Consider the following 26,235-nt stretch of genomic DNA (forward strand, 5'->3'; position numbering starts at 1 on the left):
TGGACCTTTTTTGTGGTGAATTAAAGTAAAAAAAGCCTAAGGCAGACTATCCCTACCTGTTCCTTGAACTGATCGAGGGTGGGCGGGCACTCCGGTACGCCCTCCTCTGCGTGAGCCTCGATCTCCTCCGGCGTGAGCACGTGGTTGTAGAGGAGGAACTGCCGCATGAACTCGTTACGGTCGTCCACCCACAGGTAGGCGTAGGTGTCGAAAGAGTTCCTGTAAACATGAAAGAAAACTCATAATGAATCTTGAACCAGTTTGGTTTACAGAACTACTTACTAGTTAATGCTCTTTTACTGGTAGGATTCAAACTTCCAACCTTCTGATCTATATATAGCTAGATCTAGAGACAGGGTTACTTTTGACCAGACACATAATCGTGTGGTGCAACGGCAGCGTGTTCCGCTCAGAACCAAGTGGTCCCGGGTTTGAATCCTGCCCTGTCACTGATCTTTTGCCATTTAACACAACTTTCCCAACACGCCAGAATGCTCGTCATGAAGATCGTGGACATTACGGCCACACCAATTTAATTTATTGGTTAACAGAATTTTCAAAAAAAGATTGGAAAATCAGCATGAAAACAGAATCTCAGAGGGAAGTTTGTTCTTTGGTGCACACAGTTTCAGGGAGTAAACAGGGTCAGGTGCAAGTTTTCACCCCAGCCTTCTGTTTTCATGATCTTTTTTTTTTGCTAAAATTTAAAAAAAAAACTCTGTAACCGAGAAATTGAATTGGTGTGGACTAAAGGCAGGAAAGAAGATGATGCATGCATGTCCTGCCCACCTGTACTCCAGAGCCTGGTTCATGACAGACTGGACACAGTCCATCAGCTCCTGCCGCATGTCCGACAGGTCGTCCATCTCCTCAAGATCAGGCTGGGAAAACAAAGGCAGGGTTGTCAATGATTGTACAGACCTCATTGCTTTTGACCATTATGACCATTGTTTTATGACCAGCATGGCCATTATGTTTTGCCGTCCAAAAATCAACCTCCGGTGCGGGGGTCATTAGGTTGTATCAAACCTTCCTAAAACTGGTAAGAGTTTCAAACCTCACATCACCATGGATAGTCTGAGTATCAAAGAGAGGTTTAACGTCAGCTACTTTTAAAAGATACTGGCTATCGTGTAAGTTAGAAAAACATGATGAAGTACGCGGTGTCCAATTATATATGAAATATGTTATGCGTGACGCTTCTGTGCAACTTGCTGTTACTGGTTCAGGAGTTTATTCTGGTATGTCGCTGGACGTAAACCATTTTCATTCTTTTGTATAATAGAGAGAGATGGCTAAGGATCATACATGACGTTCTTTATTGCTCATGAGAACAGGCTTTGGCATAATACACTGCGACATGTGGACATGAGCCAAACCGGACGTAAATAGTTTCTGCACGTAAATAGGTCATGTTACATTAACAATGTGCTAATGACGTAGGTTAGACATCCATGAAATACATACGGTACTGTAGCTGCAGCATGGAGAAATTGTATGTATGCAATGTAAATTGCTGCAAATTGTTGAGCTGCAGTGAGCTTTTAAAAAGCAGCTGCAAACGTCAGAAGAAAATCTTAATCAAAGTCTTCAAGACATTGTTGTTAAATAGCGTGAAGGTACAGAAGAAGGACCTACTGTAAACGTTGATGAAGGTTAGACATCCAGGTGGTAAGATGCGCCAAAGTTATCAAGCAACTGGATGAAATTTTGAAATAGTCAGACGTTTCAGACAGCATCTGGTATCTTTCGTCAGTGACTGAACAGCGGATACTGTCTGAAACGTCTGTTTCAAATTTCTATCCAGTTGCTTGAGTAACTATTTTTGGAAGTGACATACTGTAGATATTGCAACTTTTACAGTGATCTTACATGTGTACTTTTGCGGATTTTTTTGCGGTGAACTCTGCAACTTCATGACACCGTGAATATGTCTCCTTGCATGAATACTATACTGCAAAGTTGTTTCAACCACAAATTTAAAACACTGCAAAAAAAACTCGTTTTCCCTCCTACCAGAAAATAAAACCACCACAAAAGGAAAGCATCTCACCTGGTAGTGTTCGATGCCACTGTGAGCTGCCAGCCTGGGTACCAGCGAGGCCAGCTTGTACACGTCGTTGATGATCATCTCCATCAGGTCGTAGAAGCCGTCCTCCGCGCGGTACTCTAGCGAGGGCTCGAACACCATGTCAGGCGCTCGGAGTTCCAGTCTGGACTCAAACAGCGGTGACACCTGGGGGGGAGGGTGGAAGTGAGATTTAAGGTTAAGGTAAGGACACGGTACACGACACAAGTAAGCTTGCACGAGCTTTATTGCAAGATCGTTACTGAGCTGCAAAAGCAGGAGACTGATTGTTCCTTACCTGGCCCTTAGATCCCATGATATCCAGTAAGAAGTTGAGAGAACAGTGGATGGCGTTGAAGAAACCATCAACAACCATGTCGTCCACATAGTCCACGTATGCCCGCCAGATGTCTGTATCCTCTTCTGCCTTGAAGAACCCAAGGTTTTCCTGCACAGGAAACAAACACAACATGTTTAGTACAAAATATCTAAGTTTTGATATTTTCAATTTGAACTAAAGTGGAGTTTTTAGTAGGTTCAGAAAAGTTGCAGATCAGGATAAAAAAGACCCTGTTCCAAAATCATGAAATTGTTGTGCAAGTTCACAATCGAGATTCTGTTGAAAATCAAATGCCCCACCGTACTGGAAGAAAAGGCATGAGGTAGTAGACTAGCTTATCAAATACAAATTTCGTGGATAACTTCAGATTGAGACATTCGTATGAGAGCCTGTTTCTTTCAATGTGAAAACCTCACCTTGGCCAGCTCGTGGATCTTGTTCCCGGACTCCTTGGTCTCAGCGTATCTCTTGGCGAGTCTCTCCTCGCGGTCGTCGAGGTTCAGCAGGCTGGTCTCCTTGCCGTCCTTCCGCTCGTACAGCGGAGCCGTGCACCACTGCTCCATGATCTTCTGCACGTTCTCCAGGTTCGTCTTGGCCTTGAAGACGCGCGTCTCCAGGTCGTGGACCATATCGCGCGTCTCCTGGATGTACTCCCACACACCTGCAGAGGAGGGAGGCACTTGCTTGTTCGTATTGTTTGTATTGCATACATTTGTACCTGGCAAACCATTTCATGGTGCAGGTTTGTACAAGCTGCATATCCCGACAGATCTATTTGATATACTCACTCCAAGAAGACCCCTTCACATGATCTAGCCTAAGAAATTGCTGTGGAAATTTCAATTACTGTATACTATGCTACATAACAGAAGTGACATCCAGGTAAGAAGATATCCAGGTAAGAAGATATCCAGGCAAGAAGATATCCAGGTAAGAAGATACAGTACTGTATCCAGGTAAGAAGATATCCAGGCAAGAAGATATCCAGGTAAGAAGATATGCCAAATAGCAGTTACTCAAGCAGCTGGATAAGATTTGGAAATTTGGTGTATCCATAAACAGCAGAAGCTTACAAAATTACAGTCTAAAATTGATTGTTTTTCCCCAGCTTGTTGCTGTGGAAAAACAATTGGTGACACATGCATTTCAATATTAAGCGTATGCTACACAACAGAAGTGACTCGTACCTTCGTCCTTCCAGGATAGGCTGACCTCGGCCCGGGACAGCTGGCTGTCAATGGCGGCAAGCTGGTCCTCGATGAGTGGGAACTCTACCTCCAGCACGTTCTCACGCACCTGCAGTCAATCAATCAATCAATCAATCAATCAATTAATCAATCAATCAATCAATCTTCTACTGATCAAAAGAAAAAAAGTTTAACAAATACATGTAAATACAAAATAACTATCTACCACAGATTCAGCACCAGGGACAGAGACACAAGAAGGAAAACAATATCGAGCTGTACACTAATGATGGATACTGTTTCTATCGCAGTTTCCAATCAATCAATCAATCAACCAACTAACCAACCACAAATCCAGTGAGAATGGCACTGGACTGTAAGTCTGAATCATGAAATGCAACATCTCTTTGGGACAATTTTGGGATAACAAACCAAGGGAAAAAGGTGATCCCGGCAAAACAAACCCGTCATTGTCTATGGACAGTTGAGGAAGAAACTGTTTTCCAACAAACAAACAAAATTCACTCACCGTAATCACGTGTCTATATTTGGGTCAAATAGCTGCTGAAGACCGAGTGGTTCGGTTGAAAATTCGGGTGAGTGAATTTTTTTTAGTTGGGGGACAGTTTATTTCTCATTATGTGCTTTGCTAACTCAGATAAACTTTCATGCTAATCTATAGACTGTTTGTGCACAAGTTGATCTAGAGACCTGACCTTGTTGTACCATGCCACGGTCAGGTCCAGGTTGGCGCGGTACGTGCGGAAGGTTTCGTTCTTGGCGTAGATCTCCGCAGCGGTGTCCGGGATGTCCTCACGCTGGAGGTTCTCGAGGTACTTGACCTCACGCAGAACAGCGACAAGCTGGGGAAAAAAATAATCAGGTGTTTGAGTGTGTTGAGTGTTAGACTGTGCAATGTACATGTAGTTGTACATTATGCTTATGTTATGGATGCCAAATAGCAGTTACTCAATGATTAGCAAATGAATAAGATTTCCCAATCTTATCCAGCTGCTTGTAGGAATGAGTAAATGCTATTTGGCATATCTTATTACCTGGATGTGTAACCTTGATCAATGTTTTACTTATTTATCTATTTGAGCGACAAACTCTCATGGGCAGAGAATGGCTTGTGCCTCCCTGAATGGATGGTTGTTCTATATTTATTAGTGGACATCTAGAAACCAATAAAAACTTCCCACTGCAATTCAGTTCCTTAAGATGTCATCTTAACCTTCTTATTTCTTAGATCGAGACCTTAGTCAAACTAGCTAGAAAATATGATGAAAATTAATTACTAACTCTTTGAGTAGTCCAATATAAAATCAAACCAAGTAACTGGCTGAGTTATAATCACACAACAAGTAGCTTGAGTTCAAAGGTTTAGATTAATGGCGGTTCAATCATAACATTACCAAACTGCCATAATTTTCAATCTGAAAACATCCTTTATAAGCCGACACCGTAATGCCATGGTGAGTTTGCTTTGTCAGATGCAGCCATTAAGGCAAACTAGGAAGCAATTTTTTGGGTCATGGGCTGAATTGAATCTGAGTTTTAGTGTCCAGGGCGCGAAATTCATTTTTGGAAATAGGTGCACTGGTGCACCCGACAAAAAAAATTAGGTGCACAGAAAAAATTTTGAGTGCACCACATAAAATAAAGTTGAATGTCAGCAAAACAAAAATTACCAAGTTTAACGCTCTTAAGAACTACAATCTGTAATTCTATAGCTAACTAGATACATCAAGACAGTAGAATACAACGAAGGGTAATTTTAGCTATCCTGTCTAAAAGTCAAGTAAGTCAAGATACTTACACTTCAAGAGTATTTTCTGTATACTAGTGTACAATAGTAAGATTACCTTATAGCCTACAAAAATATCTAGGTGCACCAGTGCACCCACAGTCAAAAATTAGGTGCACAGCTCCAATTTTGGGTGCACACAGGTGCACATGCACCACCTATTTCGAGGCCTGAGAGTGGTTGATTGAGCGGAGTGTTTACCTGAGGGCTGAAGTTGACGCTGATGAGTTTTGTGTCCCCGTTGCGAGTGATGAGCGGCTGCTCCAGGTTGAACTGGCACGCCTCCGCCACTCCATCCGCCCACTTCTGGTAACACTCCTTCTCATACCTGCAGCACAAAATAAATATGTATTGTCAAAAAAAGTGGCTTGACTGTCTCCAGGACCCGTCCGTCAATCTAGGACAGAAATTTGCTTGGTGACATGGTGATGCATTTTATCTGCATGATGACTCAAATTTACTTTACTTTATTCAAAATTGCAACAATACAATACACAGTGGAACGCCAGGCAGACGAGCTGATGTTGCGGACCACTAACATTACAATTACACTGAATATGACAATAAGGCACTTAGGCAATACATAGCATAATACAATGTATACAATGCATGATACAATATAAAAAGATGCATTAAGTATGGAGAACGCAATTTAAAGGTATCTCAGCTGGAAGCTACGGGGCAGCAAATCTTTTTGTTGTTGCAATGTAAGTGTGCAATGCCTCAGACAGTTGTTTGTTGATGGCAAGGTTGTGGGTTGCTGACCCCTTGAGTAGGAGAGATACGGTAGGGCGTTGTTGTACAAGATTTTCAACGGTGGATGAAAGGTTGTTACGCAGGTCAGAGTATAGGGGGCAGTGCAGCAAGTAGTGCTGGGCAGTTACACTCAAGACTCAAATTAGTAGTGTTTTGTATGTATTTACAAAGAATCTACATCATAGGAGACTGGATAAAATCAAGGAAGTGTAGAAGGAATGACAATTTTGGGGTCCAATCCATCGGAAAGCAGCATCAAGCTACTTTTGCCAACTTTTCTTGTCAGAATTGTAGCCCTTCGGCGGTCCCCCGAAAGTGCGAAATGGAACGAAATGGAACGAAATGGAACGAAATGGAACGAAATGGAACGAAATGGAACGAAATGGAACGAAATGGAACGAAATGGAACGAAATGGAACGAACTAAAACAACATATGTAACATTATGAAATGAAATACCAATAGATAGCGAATTATTAGGGGTAGACCGGAACAGGAAGCATTTTGAATACAGAAGTGAGTGGTAAATACATAATATAACGTGTTTTATTTCTTGAATCTATGTAATAATATTAAATACAACGTTTTTGTCGCGTTTGTGTGGCTAGATTCTTCCCTGAAAATGGAGGCGCCGCGTGCAAAGAGATCCGCCGCTCTTCCTTGTGTACCAACGATCTGCAAATGAACTGCTGCAAATAGCAGGGAAAACAAGCAAACCGAAATAGTATTGCAGAAGTTGATGGTAACATTGCATCTCCAAGAGGGCATGAGGCAAGCGTAATCTTATTATGTATACAGCTAGCGTGTTTGCGTGTTGTGTGAACCGTGAAATACATGCATTGCTCGTTCACACCCTCCCTTTGTTTTGTCGTGAACAAGGAAGCATAAATATCTCCAGGGGACTCCACGCCCGTGTTTGAATGGAATGTGAAATGTGTGAAATGTGTGACGCGCCGCAGAGCTTCATTTAAATATCATTAACGGAGGGGTCCATTCAGGGGTCAGGGGTCTGACTTTAAGCCGAACAATTGGAAAGATATGCATATGCTACGTACCAGTTATGGACTAAAACCGTATTTGAATAAATGGAAAGTCGGGGTTTGATTCAACCTGTCGGCAGCACGCCTACAGTTCCATTGCGATGGCAACAATGCCGGTTTATTTGTATGCGGGGCTCCATTTGGGGGAGAGATTTATAGATAATAAAATAACGCTTGCCTCATGCCCTCTTGGTGAATTATGAGATGCACTGTTACCACCAACTGTATAATCTAGTCCTAACTAATACTCAGTTCCGTTTGCTTGTTTTCCCTGCTATTTGCAGCAGTTCATTTGCAGATCGTTGGTACACAAGGAAGAGAGGCGGATCTCTTTGCACGCGGCGCCTCCATTTTCAGGGGAGAATCTAGCCACATTTCATAATGTTACATATGTTGTTTAGTTCGTTCCATTTCATTCCATTTCGTTCCATTTCGTTCCATTTCGTTCCATTTCGTTCCATTTCGTTCCATTTCGTTCCATTTCGCACTTTCGGGGGACCCCCCTTTGGTCTGAGGGTATCTGCCTACAAATGAATTAAAATAAAACCTCCAGTCTGAGACCATAAAGAAGACAGTCCTTCCAGGTTCCAGAAAATAAAGACAAAGCAAATCAACTCCAAACCTACTTTTTGAGGAGCTCCATCATTTCGTCGTACTTGGTGAGCATGAGTCTGGCTTTCTCCCCGTCCATGCAGGGGTGGTTTAGGTTCTTCAGGCTACCCATGGGCTGGGTGATGCGGTCTCTCAGCTCCTGGGTCCACTTCAGGGCACCTAATGGGGGAGGGGGTAGATATGATCATGACAGAAGGCAGCGTGCGTAGTCCAGTGGTTAGCGATCTTGCCTCTGGAACTAGAAGCCCCGGGTTCGATCCCGGCTGTGGTGCTCACCCAACATGCACGCTACAGGAAAAGATCGCAGTCCTTAGGACGGGACGTTAAGCCGTGGTCCACTGTTCATTGTGCTATTCGAAAAGAGCTAGGGGAATTTTCCCGGTACAATGAACCTGTAAATACTGTACATGGCGTCTGTCTTCTTCTCTGTCACGACCAGTGGAAGATAAGCTCTTCAGTGAGCTAAAACTGGATCGAGATTACTTTCCTTTTTCCTTTTTCACTAAATAACTAGACAGGTTCTTCGAGTTAGCCATGGGCTGCCGTGGTGAGTGCCGAAGACTCGGGCACGAGCCCGGGTGGTAGTAGCAAATATCCTCCATATATTCTCTTCTAGCAAATATACTTCAGCAGTTGCGCTCATTCACGTAGAGATGTATATTTACACCAAAACAAGTGGCACATGCCGTCAGACCCAGATTTTTTTGTCACAGTTCAACAGAACATGTCATGTGAATTGTCTCAGAATAAAAAGGTACAAACTCAGCTCTTGGGTCCACTTCAGGGCACTTAAGCGGAGGGGGGTAGATGTGATCATGACTAAATAACTAGACTAAATCACCAGACAGGTTCGTCAAGACAAATGTTCATCAGCGGCATACAAAATAACTATCGACCACAGATTCAGCACCAAGGACAGAGAAACCAGAAAACGAACACTTATCCTGTTACACACAAAGGTGCCAAACTTAACAGAAGTTAAGAAAGTTTCCTTACCCGCTATAGGCGGCATGTTTTTGTGTAGAAACAGAAGTTAAGAGAGTTTGTGGCGTCGTGTGGCGCAACTGTAGAGCACGCGGCTGTCAAACAATGGGTCCCGGGATCTAATCCCAGGTGTACCCAGAGACATGTCCGAACTTGCGCCCCGACGTTGTGCCCTTGGGAAAGGCACTTAACACGACTTTCCTCACTTCACTCAGGTGTAAATGAGTACCTAGCTCATCTAGGGTTAGGGACGTCCCTCGGATAGGACGTTAAATGGAGGTCCCGTGTTTGGGGAGAGCAACACCCCGCGCACGTTAAAGAACCCACCATACCTTTCGAAAAAGAGTAGGGGCATGCCCGGGTGTGCGATGGTCCAAATCTTACAGTCCGGTCTGGAATGACATCTTGAAAAGGTGATAGTTCACCTGTTATGTCAATCCTTCCACAAAAATGTGGTAAATCAAAATAAATAAATAAATAAATAAGAGAGTTTCCTTACCCGCTATAGGCGGCATGTTCTTGTGTAGAGGCAGAAGTTAAGAGAGTTTCCTTACCCGCTATAGGCGGCATGTTCTTGTGTAGAGGCAGAAGTTAGGAAAGTTTCCTTACCCGCTATAGGCGGCATGTTCTTGTGTAGAGGCAGAAGTTAAGAAAGTTTCCTTACCCGCTATAGGCGGCAGGCTCTTGTGTAGAGACAGAAGTTAGGAAAGTTTCCTTTCCCGCTATAGGCGGCATGTTCTTGTGCAGAGACAGAAGTTAGGAAAGTTTCCTTACCCGCTATAGGCGGCATGTTCTTGTGTAGAGACAGAAGTTAAGAATTCAAAGTTTCCTTGCCCGCTATAGGCGGCATGTTCTTGTGTAGAGGCAGAAGTTAGGAAAGTTTCCTTACCCGCTATAGGCGGCATGTTCTTGTGTAGAGGCAGAAGTTAAGAAAGTTTCCTTACCCGCTATAGGCGGCAGGCTCTTGTGTAGAGACAGAAGTTAGGAAAGTTTCCTTTCCCGCTATAGGCGGCATGTTCTTGTGCAGAGACAGAAGTTAGGAAAGTTTCCTTACCCGCTATAGGCGGCATGTTCTTGTGTAGAGACAAAAGTTAAGAAAGTTTCCTTACCCGCTATAGGCGGCATGTTCTTGTGTAGAGACAGAAGTTAAGAAAGTTTCCTGACCCGCTATAGGCGGCATGTTCTTGTGTAGAGACAGAAGTTAGGAAAGTTTCCTTACCCGCTATAGGCGGCATGTTCTTGTGTAGAGACAGAAGTTAAGAATTCAAAGTTTTCTTACCCGCTATAGGCGGCATGTTCTTGTGTAGAGACAGAAGTTAAGAAAGTTTCCTTACCCGCTATAGGCGGCATGTTCTTGTGTAGAGACAGAAGTTAAGAATTCAAAGTTTCCTTGCCCGCTATAGGCGGCATGTTCTTGTGTAGAGACAGAAGTTAGGAAAGTTTCCTTACCCGCTATAGGCGGCATGTTCTTGTGTAGAGACAAAAGTTAAGAAAGTTTCCTTACCCGCTATAGGCGGCATGTTCTTGTGTAGAGACAAAAGTTAAGAAAGTTTCCTTACCCGCTATAGGCGGCATGTTCTTGTGTAGAAACAGAAGTTAAGAGAGTTTCCTTACCCGCTATAGGCGGCATGTTCTTGTGTAGAGACAGAAGTTAAGAGAGTTTCCTTACCCGCTATAGGCGGCATGTTCTTGTGTAGAGACAGAAGTTAAGAAAGTTTCCTTACCCGCTATAGGCGGCATGTTCTTGTGTACCGGAGGGGTCCCGCCGTTAGCCTTCTCCTCGGCCATGTACAAGTCGTACATCTGCTTGGCTGTGTCCAGGTCCCGGTCATACATGCTGAGGATTGTGGGAAAGCGACTGTTGGTGTCCTCCGAGATGATGGGGCGCTCCAGTAGGGAACCAAAGATGTCCAGCAGCTGCAAAATGAGCAGGTTTTAAAACATTGTTCCTCTCTATTGACTGACTCTCTCATTGACATTGTTTCAGAAGAAAAATGATCACTTTTACAACACTAGAGAAAAAGAGCATTTTGTATTCTACTTCTGATAAATGTATTTCCAAATCTTTTAGAGCTTGAATTTCAATCCAGATCTACTTTCTCTTGACTGGTTCCTTAGAATCAGGCCTTGTCATCATCCAAAAACATTTATCTATGACTTATGGACTTATCTTTTTACAAATTAAAGAACTTAGCAGGGCCAATTCTTCTAGAATGTTTGCCAGATTTGAAGCCCTTTGCCTCTTTTTGTTTTACACATATTATTAACAAAATGCTTCTTTTATGTGTAACTTCATTGATGGATGGAGATTAAATCTCTTTACAGAACAGAGAGGGACAGTAGAACCCACCTTAAAGATGGCCTCGATCCCGGAGCAGTCGTCGAAGGCCTGACAGATGATGGCGCCGAGCCTGCGGTCCAGGTCGTAGATCCGGTCTGTGAACCGCTTGTAGTCCGCCATGAAGTCCTGGGGTAAAGGTGTTACTTATGTCAATGGGCACAGTTGAGACCACGATCCATGTAACATACATGTATGTCTTAGTCTTGAAAAGTGCAAGCCTTCTTCAAGGTAGCAAATCATGATCAGCCTCCATTGATTATCTTCACCTGTTGCTTGCTATCTTGTAGGACAATTAAAGTGCAAAAATAAAGATATTGGATGCAGCTCCAGAATGATGTTCCCAAATTCTAACCACTGGTTAATACCCAGACAAATATCGTAATCCATACCCACGACAACATCATGGAAGTCCATGAAAATCCATCCTATTACTTCATGAGGTGTCTTAAAAACATAACAAATCCGACCAGCCAAACAACTAACATACTTTAAGTAGTATACCTTTTAAGATTAGTGGAAAGAAACCTTTCCTAGCAGAGTGAATAACACACACTCGCTGGTTTATTCTTCTGTGGCTGCTATGCGTAGCTAAAACTTTTAAATGCTACTTTTCATAACTCACGCTGTTCAACGATATGCCTAATTATACAACGGACTTTAAGGCACTCTTCATGCTGTTACTCATAACTTACCTCGTTCTTGGGGTCCAGACTGTCGTAGTTGCTCTCTATGAACACCTTGAAGTAGTCCTGGAACTCATCAAAGATGGACACAACCTGCTGACTGAGAGACTTGCCCTTGACCCCGGCAAACTCCACCTTCTCCAGCTTGTTAAACTCTGTAGCCGCCTCAAACAGGTCCTGGGGAAAACATACGGGCATCAGGTTATCAATCTGGGTCTACATGCCTTGGTATAATGAGAACACATAGATTTAGTTCCTTAGCCTGAGTGTCATCCTATTTAGTTCCAGACTCTACCTTCACCGAGGCTTCTCAAACAGGTCCTGGGGAAAACATACGGGCATCAGGTTCTCAATCTGTGTCTACATGGTATAATCAGAACACATAGATTTAGTTCCTTAGCCTGAGTGTCATGCTATTTAGTTCCAGACTCTACCTTCACCGAGGCTTCTCAAACAGGTCCTGGGAAAAACATAATGGCATCAGATTCTCAACCTGTGTCTACATGGTATATTCAGGACATGTAGATTTAGTTCCTTAGCCTGAGTGTCTTCCTGCTTAGTTCCAGACTCTACCTTCAAACAGGTCCTGGGAAAAGCATATGGGCATCAGATTCTCAATCTGTGTCTATACATGGTATATTCAGGACTTGTAGATTTAGTTCCTTAGCCTGAGTGTCTTCCTATTCATATTTAGTTCCAGACGCTACCCTCACAGAGCCTGGAACTAAACAGGATGACACTCAGGCTACTACATGTAGTTCCCCGGTTCTGTGACATTTTAAACAACTGTGAAACAAGAGGACTAATATGAATTTCAGAGGGCTGGGACTCAGAAACTTGAATCTAATTAGTATGATAATTGTTGTAAATGTGTGTACCAAAATGTTATCTTCTTTTCCCCAAGACGTTGTTTTCATATTCATGATTTTCCTGTCCTGAACTCTATTTCCAGTTTTGAGCACCATTGTCTAAATCTGGAAAGACTTCAAATTGGCCTTACAGAAGGTAACACACAATACAGTCTCACTGACTCTCAGGGGTAGTATGTAAAAAAAAAAAGGAGCAAAAGAAAAGAGAGTCCGACTTACCAGCACAACCCTGAGTCTCTCGGTGAAGCTGTCCAGCCGCTCAAACACCATTCCACGGTTAAACTCCCACTCTACAGCCTCCTTCCCTTCCTTAAAGTAACTGCACAACATGAAACATGGCAAGTTAGGGTCACATGAGATCTAAATAGTGGAGCGCTCTACCTGAAGTTACGCAGACAAAAACGTGTGTTGTTCTATTCTTTTACAAGGTTGGATCTACAGTTTCCACAAGAATCAATTATACCCTCATTTCTTCATGTTGTGATGAACAACTCAACCAGGTTGTCACTTGGACAAACTAGACTAACTTTGCAACAGAGCTAGAAAGCAGACCATATTATATACAGGGTCTGACAGGCACACATTGAACAATGGCACTGATGGCTGTTTCTATAACAGTTACAGTTACTGTACAGTACATCATCAAGCATTCCCCAGAAGACTTCCCCCCCCCCAGATGTTGTTCATATCTTATGGCCATCACTGTCCCTTCCATCAAAATATATACAAAATGTAGGTCAAGGGAATTTCATACAAGCAATAGAACAATCGCATTAAACAGCACTTGACAGACGAAGGTACAAGTTAAGTACGAAGGTGAAGTACAGTACAAAGGAAAAGTTTTGTCAACATATCAAGAGCTATCTAGTTATTAGAGTAGTTTTGAAGAAGATGTGAACCTTACCCTTTGTGTATTTCTAAACTTATTGTAAGGTGTCGTTTGTACCCACCTGTTGAGCGACTGCTTGTGCTCCTCGTACATGTCTCTCCACAGTATGATGATTTATGTGTAAAGTTGTGTGTACCCACCTGTTAAGCGACTGCTTGTGCTCTTCATACATGTCTCTCCACAGCTCCATCACATCCGCAGCCTTACGCACCTTGTCCAGAGACTCCTCAATCTCACCCTTAAAGATCTCTTCGGGCTGGAGGAAGTTCCTGGCCTGAAAAAGGAGAAAAAAACATGTCTGATTGTGATGTTGACATGGAAGTTTCTCTGTGTTGGTAAACAACACCATAAACAAGTCTAGACTTTCTATAACCAACACTGGGAGAAGTTGGGAATTACCCACTTATGACCTATTGCTGAAATCACATGTTGCCAACGTCAAGTAACAGAAGTTTCAGTAGACGGGTCTAATCCGTGAACAAGGCTGACGGAGCCAGACAAAAATTTGGGTAAGTCCCAATTTCTCCCAGTGTTGGTTATATGTTATGTCTTATGACCACACTTGAAACGTCTCCATTTGGTGGTGTAATAAACCCTTAACAATTCTAGCTTGAAGCTGGCATACCAGCTCAACGACATTTTTGCTGATGATGACCAGTGCTCAAACAGCAACTGGTCTCATTGGTCTTCAAGTGGTTTGACTTGAACGTAACTCCCCCCAATTCTAGCAAACTTTAGGGGCTGAGGGTATACTTAGCAGTTATCTTCCCTGAGTTTCTCTGAATAAAAGGGTTTTTCAACACGGAAATAATTATAAATGAGCCATACAAGTTGGACAGTGATAATGTCCATTTGCGTGGTTTTCCAAATAATGTCTCTGCGACCAATAGATCATCACAGTATTCAAAGCCTTACCAGTTCAATGATGAGGTTGTTGACCTCCTGCAGTAGTACAATGATGCGGGCGGGGTTGCAGTAGTACTGGGAGTGGCTCCAGACCAGGCATATCGTGTGCCAGAGAGGCTTCAGGAGGGTAAGGGTTAAAGTGTGTGTGATAAACAAGCCTTACCAGTTCAATGATGAGGTTGTTGACCTCCTGCAGTAGTACGATGATGCGGGCGGGGTTGCAGTAGTACTGGGAGTGGCTCCAGATCAGGCATATCGTGTGCCAGAGAGGCTTCAGGAGGGTAAGGGTTAAAGTGTGTGTGATAAACAAGCCTTACCAGTTCAATGATGAGGTTGTTGACCTCCTGCAGTAGTACGATGATGCGGGCGGGGTTGCAGTAGTACTGGGAGTGGCTCCAGATCAGGCATATTGTGTGCCAGAGTGGCTTCAGGAGGGTAAGGGTTAAAGTGTGTGTGATAAACAAGCCTTACCAGTTCAATGATGAGGTTGTTGACCTCCTGCAGTAGTACGATGATGCGGGCGGGGTTGCAGTAGTACTGGGAGTGGCTCCAGATCAGGCATATTGTGTGCCAGAGTGGCTTCAGCGGGGTAAGGGTTAAAGTGTGTGTGATAAACAAGCCTTACCAGTTCAATGATGAGGTTGTTGACCTCCTGCAGTAGTACAATGATGCGTGCGGAGTTGCAGTAGTACTGGGAGTGGCTCCAGATCAGGCATATCGTGTGCCAGAGAGGCTTCAGGAGGGTAAGGGTTAAAGTGTGTGTGATAAACAAGCCTTACCAGTTCAATGATGAGGTTGTTGACCTCCTGCAGTAGTACGATGATGCGTGCGGGGTTGCAGTAGTACTGGGAGTGGCTCCAGATCAGGCATATCGTGTGCCAGAGTGGCTTCAGCGGGGTAAGGGTTAAAGTGTGTGTGATAAACAAGCCTTACCAGTTCAATGATGAGGTTGTTGACCTCCTGCAGTAGTACAATGATGCGGGCGGGGTTGCAGTAGTACTGGGAGTGGCTCCAGATCAGGCATATCGTGTGCCAGAGAGGCTTCAGGAGGGTAAGGGTTAAAGTGTGTGTGATAAACAAGCCTTACCAGTTCAATGATGAGGTTGTTGACCTCCTGCAGTAGTACGATGATGCGGGCGGGGTTGCAGTAGTACTGGGAGTGGCTCCAGATCAGGCATATCGTGTGCCAGAGTGGCTTCAGGAGGGTAAGGGTTAAAGTGTGTGTGATAAACAAGCCTTACCAGTTCAATGATGAGGTTGTTGACCTCCTGCAGTAGTACGATGATGCGGGCGGGGTTGCAGTAGTACTGGGAGTGGCTCCAGATCAGGCATATTGTGTGCCAGAGTGGCTTCAGCGGGGTAAGGGTTAAAGTGTGTGTGATAAACAAGCCTTACCAGTTCAATGATGAGGTTGTTGACCTCCTGCAGTAGTACAATGATGCGTGCGGAGTTGCAGTAGTACTGGGAGTGGCTCCAGATCAGGCATATCGTGTGCCAGAGAGGCTTCAGGAGGGTAAGGGTTAAAGTGTGTGTGATAAACAAGCCTTACCAGTTCAATGATGAGGTTGTTGACCTCCTGCAGTAGTACGATGATGCGTGCGGGGTTGCAGTAGTACTGGGAGTGGCTCCAGATCAGGCATATCGTGTGCCAGAGTGGCTTCAGCGGGGTAAGGGTTAAAGTGTGTGTGATAAACAAGCCTTACCAGTTCAATGATGAGGTTGTTGACCTCCTGCAGTAGTACAATGATGCGGGCGGGGTTGCAGTAGTACTGGGAGTGGCTCCAGATCAGGCATATCGTGTGCCAGAGAGGCTTCAGGAGGGTAAGGGTTAAAGTGTGTGTGATAAACAAGCCTTACCAGTTCAATGATGAGGTTGTTGACCTCCTGCAGTAGTACAATGATGCGGGCGGGGTTGCAGTAGTACTGGGAGTGGCTCCAGATCAGGCATATCGTGTGCCAGAGAGGCTTCAGGAGGGTAAGGGTTAAAGTGTGTGTGATAAACAAGCCTTACCAGTTCAATGATGAGGTTGTTGACCTCCTGCAGTAGTACGATGATGCGGGCGGGGTTGCAGTAGTACTGGGAGTGGCTCCAGATCAGGCATATTGTGTGCCAGAGAGGCTTCAGGAGGGTAAGGGTTAAAGTGTGTGTGATAAACAAGCCTTACCAGTTCAATGATGAGGTTGTTGACCTCCTGCAGTAGTACAATGATGCGGGCGGGGTTGCAGTAGTACTGGGAGTGGCTCCAGATCAGGCATATTGTGTGCCAGAGTGGCTTCAGGAGGGGAGAGGTGTCGCAGAACTCGACCTCCTCAAGATCCTCAAAGTGGCGCCGCATAGGCTTCAGGTGCAGCGTGATGTCCTGGGCTTCTGTCAGCGCTGGGGAATTTTAAAAATGTAAGTTCAGTTAGAACTTTCTGATTGCTGACTAGAAAGAATTAACAAATACAACATTTAACATTACTTGCAGGGCTACGTTTAACTAAGTTAGTACTTACTAGTACAAGTCATTGTAACAGTAAATTTTCAACTGTACATACATGAACAGATCATTTATGGAATTTCACTTCTAACTTTACCAACAGATGGGAATATTATTCGTACAGCTGCATTAAGTATAAATCTTGTGATTGAGATACCGTGCAAAAAATTGTATTTTGTTTACTGCTCTTTTCCATGATTCACGACGATTCTTTCTCTATGGCTAAAGATTGTACCTGCAACAACATCCTTGAAGATGGCCTTGAAGGAGGGGAAGTAGCTGCTGTTGGCCCTCTCCAGAAGTTCTGCCATCTTACGCACTTTGGGTTCTCTCAACTAAGAAGGACATAGCACATGCAGTGTTAGCTTCAGGACTCAAATGAACACACAAGATTTACCAAATCTACAGTTACAGTTATCAAAGATTACTGTGTCATAGATTGTATGTTGTTTAATAATAATAAATATGCTGATATGAAGGAATACATGAAAAGCAATATCTTAAAGTAATGGTCTTACAAAGACCATGCAGGTTTTGATTCCAGCCATATGCGGCTCATTCAGTCACACATTCAAGCCTTTGGTCAGAAGCCTGATCAGAATCTCCCATTTTCAGCTATGATACGTTCGAAACAGTCACTGCTTTACAACGGCCCTGAGCTGGAGCCTACAACAGCTGTAGACAGATGAATTTCAGGGGTTTTAGCTAATTCTCCTTTTTGCCTCATGATCATCTGGCAGCGCTCCCTACCTGTTCATAGATGCACTGCAGGTTGGCAGCCTTGGCCTTCCAGAAGTCGAGCTCCACGTAGGGGAGGGGGTTCTGCCCTGCGAGGAGGGGCTGGGCGGAGTCTCTCCGCAGCACATCTCGGATCTGATGGCTCCAGTCGATGATAACGGACTCCACAGAGTGCAGCAGGGCACGGTCAAACGGTTCTCCTCTGTGGACAAGATGATCATTCTTTTGACAAATATTCAAACATTACATACAACAATAGAGTTAGCTACTTTGGGGAGCTTTCGAGACCAGGGCTCGAAATAGTGGGTGCATGTGCACCCAGTGCACCCAAAATTGGAGCTGTGCACCTAATTTTTGACTGTGGGTGCACTGGTGCACCTATATATTTTTGTAGCCTATAGGGTTAAGGTACTATTGTACACTTAAGTATACAGAATATTCTTGAAATGTAAGTATAAAAAACAGCATGATAACTTTTTGCTGTACTTTATTTAATGTATTATTTGTTTGAAATTTTGAAGTTAGGTATAGAATTACAGATTGAAGTTCTTAAGAAAGGCAGCAGCGTTTAACTTTGTAATTATGTTCTGAAGAACATTCAACTTTATTTTATCTGGTACACCCAAAATTCTTTCTGTGCACCCAATTTTTTGAGTTGGGTGCACCAGTGCACCTATTCCCAAAGATGAATTTCGAGCCCTGGAGACGAACTCTGTCTCTTCATCCACCCGGTTAAGTCAGATCTCGTCTTGGAGTTCTCTTGTCACGGGACTGATGTTGATTATCATGATGTGACAAGAGACAGTCATATACAGGCTTGAGCAAGATTATCATTATTTTGAGGCTGTTTGTATAATGTACAGTTTGTATGTTCATTTGTTTGTTTGTTATAGTGCATCTATATTAGGGTAACTCAAGATATTATGCATGGATTGTCATCATGTTTAATAACTGTTGGTAGGACTCGATGGAATCTACGTAATGATTATTTTTGGGGCATCCTAATGAATATTGTTTTGGGGTTGCACTAGTTTCTTTTAAGATGGAGGGGTTTCTAACAGCTTGATCTGTATAAAATATGAACATCATATAAGTTGTGTTGTCATGGTTTTTGGGTAGTGTTTCTCTGTTACTGTTACAGTAGTATTTCTTGTTTGTGTAAAAACTAAACAGCACTATAAATATGTATATTAGGCAGGCTAAGGCAGGTTAGTTTTCCCAATGATATCATCATGCATCTGACTCATGACCAAAAAATTGTTCAGGCAACCCTACAGGAGCAGTACAACATTCTTACAATCAGCAACCCTAATCCCCTGCACATTCATCACCGCAGTAATCCAGCCTGCGATAGTCTGGCCCCACACAGCGCTACGCAGGACCAATTAGAACCCACCAAACGTGCGGCGCGCAGTGGAACAAACGGACTGGCCGGACAAACAGCAAACACTCCAACAATGTTGTGTAAACACAGACATGCCGACCTGCCGGGCTGAGGGTGTTGATACAATTGAATTTTACACAAACCCATCGTGTTGACCGAACAGGTTAAGTGTAGGGGACCCTGATACGGCTGGTTGCATGGCACAGTTAGGACCTATAGTCAAAGTTGTCGCATGATCGTTGCATGGTTGAAAACTGAGGGATAGCATGTGTCGTATAGAATTCTGCTGTCTAATGTCGCAGAAAACACTGTGACTGTCTTACGTCTTGGTTCTATTTATATCTAACAGTTGGTTATGTCACAGCCTGATTGAAATTTCTATGATACCAAAATTGTACGAAGGCCTACGACAAATGTGACCTCGCTGTTGAATGGGTGTGTAGGTCAGCAATAGCTGGGCTCTATCCCTGCAAACCCCTTCTATTGACTCAGCTACAGGCTCTCAAAGTAGACTTAATCTTACTTTCCTAGTGAGGATTTGTATCCAAGCTACAAACAATATGATGATTTATGTGTGAAGTTTCATCTTAATTGGTTGACCAATATAACCACCTGTCTGTGTAACACACTGTCCAGCTTTGCAGGTATGTGGCGGCTGATGATTTTACCCCATGTACACCTAACTACAGGCATCATGTAAAACTATCTAGTAGTAAAAAGGCACCTAAAGTTATTGCTTCTTTCATTGCAGTATTTTCCAACCAAGAAAAACTCTTCGAAAGAAATGAATTGTTGAACATCTTTAGACAAAAAATAGACAACTTTAACTCTACCCCTTGTTTCAAACTTTCCATGAACTTTCAAGCCAGTATTGCCTAAACTCTATTACCTATAAAAACCATGAAAGTGTAACAACAGTAATCAAAATACAAACTTTATATGAAGTAATGTATTATCAAATTGATAGAACCTCCTTGGTAGAATTTGAAATCACTGTTCCTTCTCAGGCAACAAATAATTAACTTAAAGTTAAAACCTTATTATTCAACAGATCAAGATGAAGTTTTATGTATTTCAGTATTTGACAGCTTGTGACTGTTCAAATGTAAATATTGTTTTATCTACTTTATATTTGTTCTTTTGGCAAGTATAAATCATAGAAAGAACAACAGAGTAACCAAGTTTACAACCCTGGAGTGCTGATACAAATCCAAAGCTTCCTATAAAAATGCTAGTCTGAGAGAGTTTTGTCTTGAAAAGAACAGCATGTAAGCTCCAAGTACAACGTTCCTCTTGTACAGTACTTGACAATGAGCACCAGCTGTAGGGGGGGTATACGTGCTACTGTAACCTAAAGTGGACCTTTTGTAGTCTTATCTCTAAACCAATACGTCTGATCCCGCCCTAAAAATGCCAGCGCTTTGTCTGACAAAGGTTAAGTACGCGGCAGTGACAATTGACAAGCACTACCGATGGGAACCCTGACAGGTGTTTCGCACTTGAAAAAAAAAAGAAACTTTTGTAACAAAAATGTGCTTCTGTCCAGGCTAGTTTACTGAGCCCTTGTTGAACACCCTGGTAAGTTTGAACACCAGCAGATGGTCCAGTGTTACAATACTAACATGCCTACATTGTGTACCGTCTCCATTTACAAGTATAGGGCTATTTTTAGCAGCTGGACTTTCTTTGCTTTATCACATGTACGTCCACGTGCAAGCGCTTACCCATTAGGCCTCCATGGAGAAGGTCAAGGATTGCTTAGAGTCTTGTATTGTAATTATGGAAAAGAACTTCTCTAGTTGCATCCTAGGGTTGAATGAGTCAAAGCGTTGGAAATGGGTGCGCTAAGACCACATCAATCTAATTTCTTAGTTAACAGATTTTTTTTTAATTTTAGCACGATGACATCATTTAAACAGAAGGCTGGGGTGAAAACTTGCACCTGACCCTGTTCACTCCCTGAAACTGTGTGTAACAAACTACAAACTTTCCTCTGAGATTCTGTTTTCCTGTTGATTTTCCAATCTAGCATCTAAATTCTGTTAACCAAGAAATCAAATTGGTGTGGCCTAAATTGCTACTAAAAGTGTATGGAGTTGCTATGACTAACTCGGATGCTAAACTGTGACACTGCTACAGTAAAGATTTGATACACTAACCTTGGGCTTTAAACTGTTAACCTTTTGAGAAGTCATTCCTGTGTGTAGCATTAATTCTCTAAATTCCTTTTATCACTTTAATAAGTTCTGCCTTTAGATACGTGCCTCCTCAAGGCTCAGAACAACTTCACTTTCCGATTTAAGAAATGATACATATCTGTAGACAACTATCCAATTCCTATCTAATAATGCTTAAGTCTTTAAGGGTCATTATTTAACCTGAGAGCAAACGGATCATTTACAACACAAGTACCAATTTTGGGTGTCCCAATATACAGGGCAACTGGCACAGATCCCTCTAAACAATAAATCTCCAGTCCTTGTCTGTCCAGCGGAGGATAGATAAGGCCTCTTAATACTTAAGTGTTTGTTTTGAAATCTCTCATGCGTTACATTCTAAGACACTCAGCTGCACAAATCAATGTTCCAAAGAGCAATCTGAGGCCATACAAACATCACAACTAGGGAATATACCGTGAGATGTAACTGTAGCATGATACTGATAGCAGCCTGATATCAATTATTCAAGAACAAAAGGCCTCGCCATTATCAAATACAATTCATGCTTCGGAAACCAGTCTGAATTATTAATATCCTATAACAATAAGGCTGTTGTCTGCCATTTCCGAGAGATTTTTGTCCATGGCTATCAAACCTTAATGTAATAGAAGATTCTAATGGAAGCTGTTTTGTGGACATAACTTTTGAAACTTTATAGTTCCGGGCAACATCAGCTATTATGTTTCCAGTCCTGGTTGTATGTTATTGTGTGATAATCACCAAAATAAGGGTTCTCATCAATTATTTGTCATTATACATTATTGTTTACTGCTTTTATGTATCAGTTTTGTTGTTATTTTGAAAAATAATAAAAAGAGAGAAAAAAACAATTTAAAAAAATGACTCACTTTTCATCCACGTCGATGGCCTGTTCCACTCTCTCTGTGCCCACGGGGAGGGGCAGGAGTGTTTTCCCCTTGACCTGCCCGGCGACCACGTACACGCTGTTCTTCAGGTTGTGTACGTGTCGCAGGACGTCCTGCGACACCACGGTTGGCCACGCGTCATGGTTACGGAAGTTGGACAGCAGCGGGACCACAATCTGTGGGTGAAACACAGGAACAGCCAAATTAGGGACGGTTTATCCGGAAAACAAAAATGCCCCTGCAGTTCCAAAGGAACCTGCCAGTGGGTCCAAACTTATGTCGCTTCTTACGGTGCACAAGCACTATCTACCAACTAAAATTGGTTAACATAGCTTGTCCAGAAAGACACCAAAACCGGAAGTTCGAGATCAGCTGCAGTGCCTAGGAAAAATCTCTTAATTTCTTCATTTTGCAAACACATAATTTACTAACATACCTGATATAATAAAGATCCATCAAAGACTTGTACTTTATGCTGTTCACAGACACACAAACAAATACACACACTCACAGGAAAACTTATTAACCTTCTTTGCAAAGGTAGTGATAGCAATATGTGGGTGCTATAGAGAGCTCTACTCATGATCAGAGTCCTCCTTCAAGAGAGATTTGGAAATGTCATGTACACAAACTTATCAACATCGGTGACAACACATATTGAATGATCACCACTCTATATTACCTATAGTAGCACTTTACTTGATTTGAACCCAGATAAAAATGCCACAAAGAGAATAAAAAATTTTGATAAAAAGAGTGCTTGCCTTAAATGTGATAACTCCTTAATCAGTTACTACAATTATGTTAGACTTTGGATATAGTGCAAAATGAAAACTGTAAGTCAGAGATCTTAAGACTAATAAGAGAGAAGAAAAACTTAGATCACAAATATCCTATTAGTAAGCTTCTCTAGACAGAAACAGCATTTTTTACGTCTTTCTTTTTTCTTCAAACGCTTAAAGTTTGAAGCAAGCAAGGGATTTGATGAATCCAATTGGAATAGAAAGTTGTCACAGTTGAGCCAATGCCGAAGTATGTGATGTATATGCAGTCCTTTAACTGCAGGTGGCTCATATATAGTGATTAAAACCAGATGTCGGGATATAGGCCATTAGCACTGAACTATACTGTGCTGTATATGCCCATAAAAGAACCCAAAGTACAAACAGGTGGCTGGGCTCAATGGGTTACAAACTACTTTGACCTAGAAATATGCAAACATGCATTCATGCCTTTTCTGCCAGTTTAGTCTAGTTTTTTAGTAGATGTTGTGACTTTTCAGGCATATTGACAATGGGTGACTGTAGGTATGACTCTGAATGTAATTATATAGTTACTCAAGCAACTGGATAAGATTTGCGAGGTATGTATGATTGATTGACATTGATTTGGTTTGCTTCAGATTTCCATCATACCCGTAACTTCTCATAGCCTTGTTACCTGGATCTAGTAGTATTTACCAGCAGTGTTTAGACCCAGTCAGATATCTGGCCAATCACTGAGCCCCAAGTTTATAATTTGAGAGATTACACCTTGGCCAGTCAAGTATCTTTAAAATCCCCTAGCAGATAACACAATTGGCTTTGAGTTTGAATGTGAAGTTCTCTTTTTGCAAATCATCAAAATATTACCTTGACGTTAATTTTCAGAGTGAGAAAGCCGTCTGTTTGATGATCTTTTGAGACTGCCACAACCGTGGGTAAACAAGCCTGTAGGCCAAACGAGCCCAAGTCAAACAAGCCCTACTTTCTACACAATGCAGCTGCTGCAGTGTCGCAGGCAACACACTCCCTCTGCGTTCCCGTTCCACTGTGCACTTGTCTGAAAGGACGGCTTGTGTTAAGGCCTTAGCTGAGAGGTAATTTCAACAAGCTCACGCCAGCGTGAAATGCCTTAAGAATGCAAAAGGCTTAAGGCTCTAATAAGAGCGTGAAGTCTTTTCCTTCGAGAGCGCAGAAATCGTCTCAAGGGCTTTCTTTTGACGGGAAGGCGGTCACACAGTGCGCCGGCTATTTTAGTCCCTAACCGTAAGACAAAACCACGGACTGAATACAATCGTAAACTTAGGGCTACTTCTGCCATCAATCAAACGGCTGAGAAAGGACCCGGCGCCCTGACAGGTCGACAATGGTTCCGTACGTCTGCGAAGAGAATGGGAACAAAGTTCAGGTTGGACCTGGGAGGTAACATGACCGACTGATGTGTACAGCACACAATAGTGCGCTGTAATCCCAGCTGGGGTGAGATGGGCAGATATGCTGGCCCACATATCACACACGAGCCTACTCAATGGAGGTTGCATCATCGGACCAAGGGAGACTGGAACTTGCGCACAGAGAAATATTCAGTATCTGAATCAAATGTAGCCACTTGTGAACTAGTTCATGGACAACCAACTTAGAGTCTTTGGAATTTTAGAAGAAGGGGCACTAGACAACTGAATTGTTTTCCGATGGTCAACTTAAAAGATGTCTTATCCTGCTGAATGTGTCTAAAGAAAGGACATCTCAAATATTTGGCCTCTCTACCACACTATAGCATTATCTTTAACCTAAACAGTAAATATTTGTAGGATTACAGTATCTATTTCTGCACTAAACACCAGTAAGGCCTGTGCAAACTCAGAAAGCCACAGAAAACAAACTTGCTGTTTTGTTCCTCTTCTCGTTAAAGGATTGTTTTAACGAGTTAACTGACGCAAAGTGATACCAGTACTTTAGTACCACCTTGGCCTACTAGTAGTTCAGTAACTTAGTTGTTTTGAAACTGCTACTGGGTGATAATTTGTTTGTTTGCCCTATATAAAAGTTGATCTAAAACACGACAGGTGAGTTACCAAAACAGACAGGTGTCAGTCTTAGTCACTCCTTTTGTTATTAATGACCACAATTGGTTCGTTGACCAAACTGGCACACCTATCCCTATCATTTCATTACTATAACCGAAAAGCGAGGAGAAGTAGAATTTATCTAAAGATAGTCATATTCTTTTTGTATCCGTTATATGTACTTGTTCTTTTGTTTTGTTGTGACCTGTACTTAGCCAAGTGTGACAGAAATGTGCAATAAAGGTCTTCATTCATTCATTAACCCTCTTCCTGCTGAGTTCTGCAGTACTAATAGAAAGTAAAGAACATAGATGCAATAAATATTAATAGCAGGGAGAAGGTTAATTGTAAAGAAAGTCTGTCCTGTTCTGATGTTACGAAATTGAAATGAATAGATAAAGTTCTTACATCCACATTGTAAAAACTGATCCTTGCTGTGATAAACTACTACTACTACTACTATACTATCCAGCTTAACATCTAGTTATCCGTCTGTGATAAATTTGACATTTTGATTTTTCCTTAAGTTTCTATTCTTAGCTGTGGGAAGAGAGAGAGCTTTTCTCTTCTATTGCCTAAGTACTTTTACCTTTTATTAGAAATGACTTAAAGCATTTTTGGTGCAACTCACTCTTTAGTAAAAGCAATGGGACTGGGACAACAGAACAGCCATTAGGTGAGTCTACCTGCAGCAGGGTTCACCTGTACAGGTAGGAGTCAGTGATCCACAGGCATTTCTCCCGTCACTTTCCCCGCAGGTATTAGCACGGACAGTCACGCTTCGCTTGTGCACAAGTTTGCTCTCCCACGGCAACGCGGACAGCCCGTGACGGGACAATGCGCAGGTAAAGCCAACCGCCATCTTTGGCAGGCCCGGGAAACAAAACCTGTTGTCACAACCGCTGCTAATTTTCCCAAACTTTACACAACAGCCCTGAGACACAAACAGTGCACACAGTGTCTACAGTTTAACTGCTGGTAATTGATGTGGGGTGGAAAAAGGAAAAGCGTTTATACTCAACTTTATGAAATAGAGCTTTCCCCTGTTGGGCCCTTGGGAAAGGCACTTAACATTATTCGAGCAGATTAAAGAGCCAGCAATCCAGCCACAATTATGGAGAAGAGAAGGGGTATATCCAGGTAAGAGTGAACTAAACCTTACAGCCCTGTCTCACACAGCTTACAAGTATTTACTGTACTGGTGTGCTATACCATTTAGCGATTATGCAAAACAAAGCAA

At 42.6% G+C, this 26,235-nt stretch overlaps 1 protein-coding gene across 1 annotated transcript in view; it reads right to left on the bottom strand.

Annotated features, from left to right (window-relative positions):
* LOC136440752 (dynein beta chain, ciliary-like) overlaps positions 1 to 26,235 on the bottom strand; it is a 95,271-nt gene that overhangs the window by 67,736 nt on the left and 1,300 nt on the right. The window contains exons 3-20 of the mRNA XM_066436857.1: positions 22,151 to 22,344; positions 17,712 to 17,901; positions 17,197 to 17,296; positions 16,647 to 16,858; positions 13,716 to 13,849; positions 12,906 to 13,005; positions 11,827 to 11,994; positions 11,144 to 11,260; positions 10,518 to 10,710; positions 7,824 to 7,968; positions 5,604 to 5,730; positions 4,312 to 4,458; positions 3,596 to 3,704; positions 2,825 to 3,069; positions 2,367 to 2,516; positions 2,054 to 2,236; positions 790 to 881; positions 57 to 219 (exon numbers count right to left, since the gene is read on the bottom strand). Coding sequence (XP_066292954.1) covers positions 57 to 219; positions 790 to 881; positions 2,054 to 2,236; positions 2,367 to 2,516; positions 2,825 to 3,069; positions 3,596 to 3,704; positions 4,312 to 4,458; positions 5,604 to 5,730; positions 7,824 to 7,968; positions 10,518 to 10,710; positions 11,144 to 11,260; positions 11,827 to 11,994; positions 12,906 to 13,005; positions 13,716 to 13,849; positions 16,647 to 16,858; positions 17,197 to 17,296; positions 17,712 to 17,901; positions 22,151 to 22,344 — 2,769 coding nt within the window. The remainder of the gene's footprint in view (positions 1 to 56; positions 220 to 789; positions 882 to 2,053; positions 2,237 to 2,366; positions 2,517 to 2,824; positions 3,070 to 3,595; positions 3,705 to 4,311; positions 4,459 to 5,603; positions 5,731 to 7,823; positions 7,969 to 10,517; positions 10,711 to 11,143; positions 11,261 to 11,826; positions 11,995 to 12,905; positions 13,006 to 13,715; positions 13,850 to 16,646; positions 16,859 to 17,196; positions 17,297 to 17,711; positions 17,902 to 22,150; positions 22,345 to 26,235) is intronic.

The sequence above is a fragment of the Branchiostoma lanceolatum genome, chromosome 8, assembly GCF_035083965.1.
Source record: "Branchiostoma lanceolatum isolate klBraLanc5 chromosome 8, klBraLanc5.hap2, whole genome shotgun sequence".
In the NCBI taxonomy this organism is placed as follows: Eukaryota; Metazoa; Chordata; class Leptocardii; order Amphioxiformes; family Branchiostomatidae; genus Branchiostoma; species Branchiostoma lanceolatum.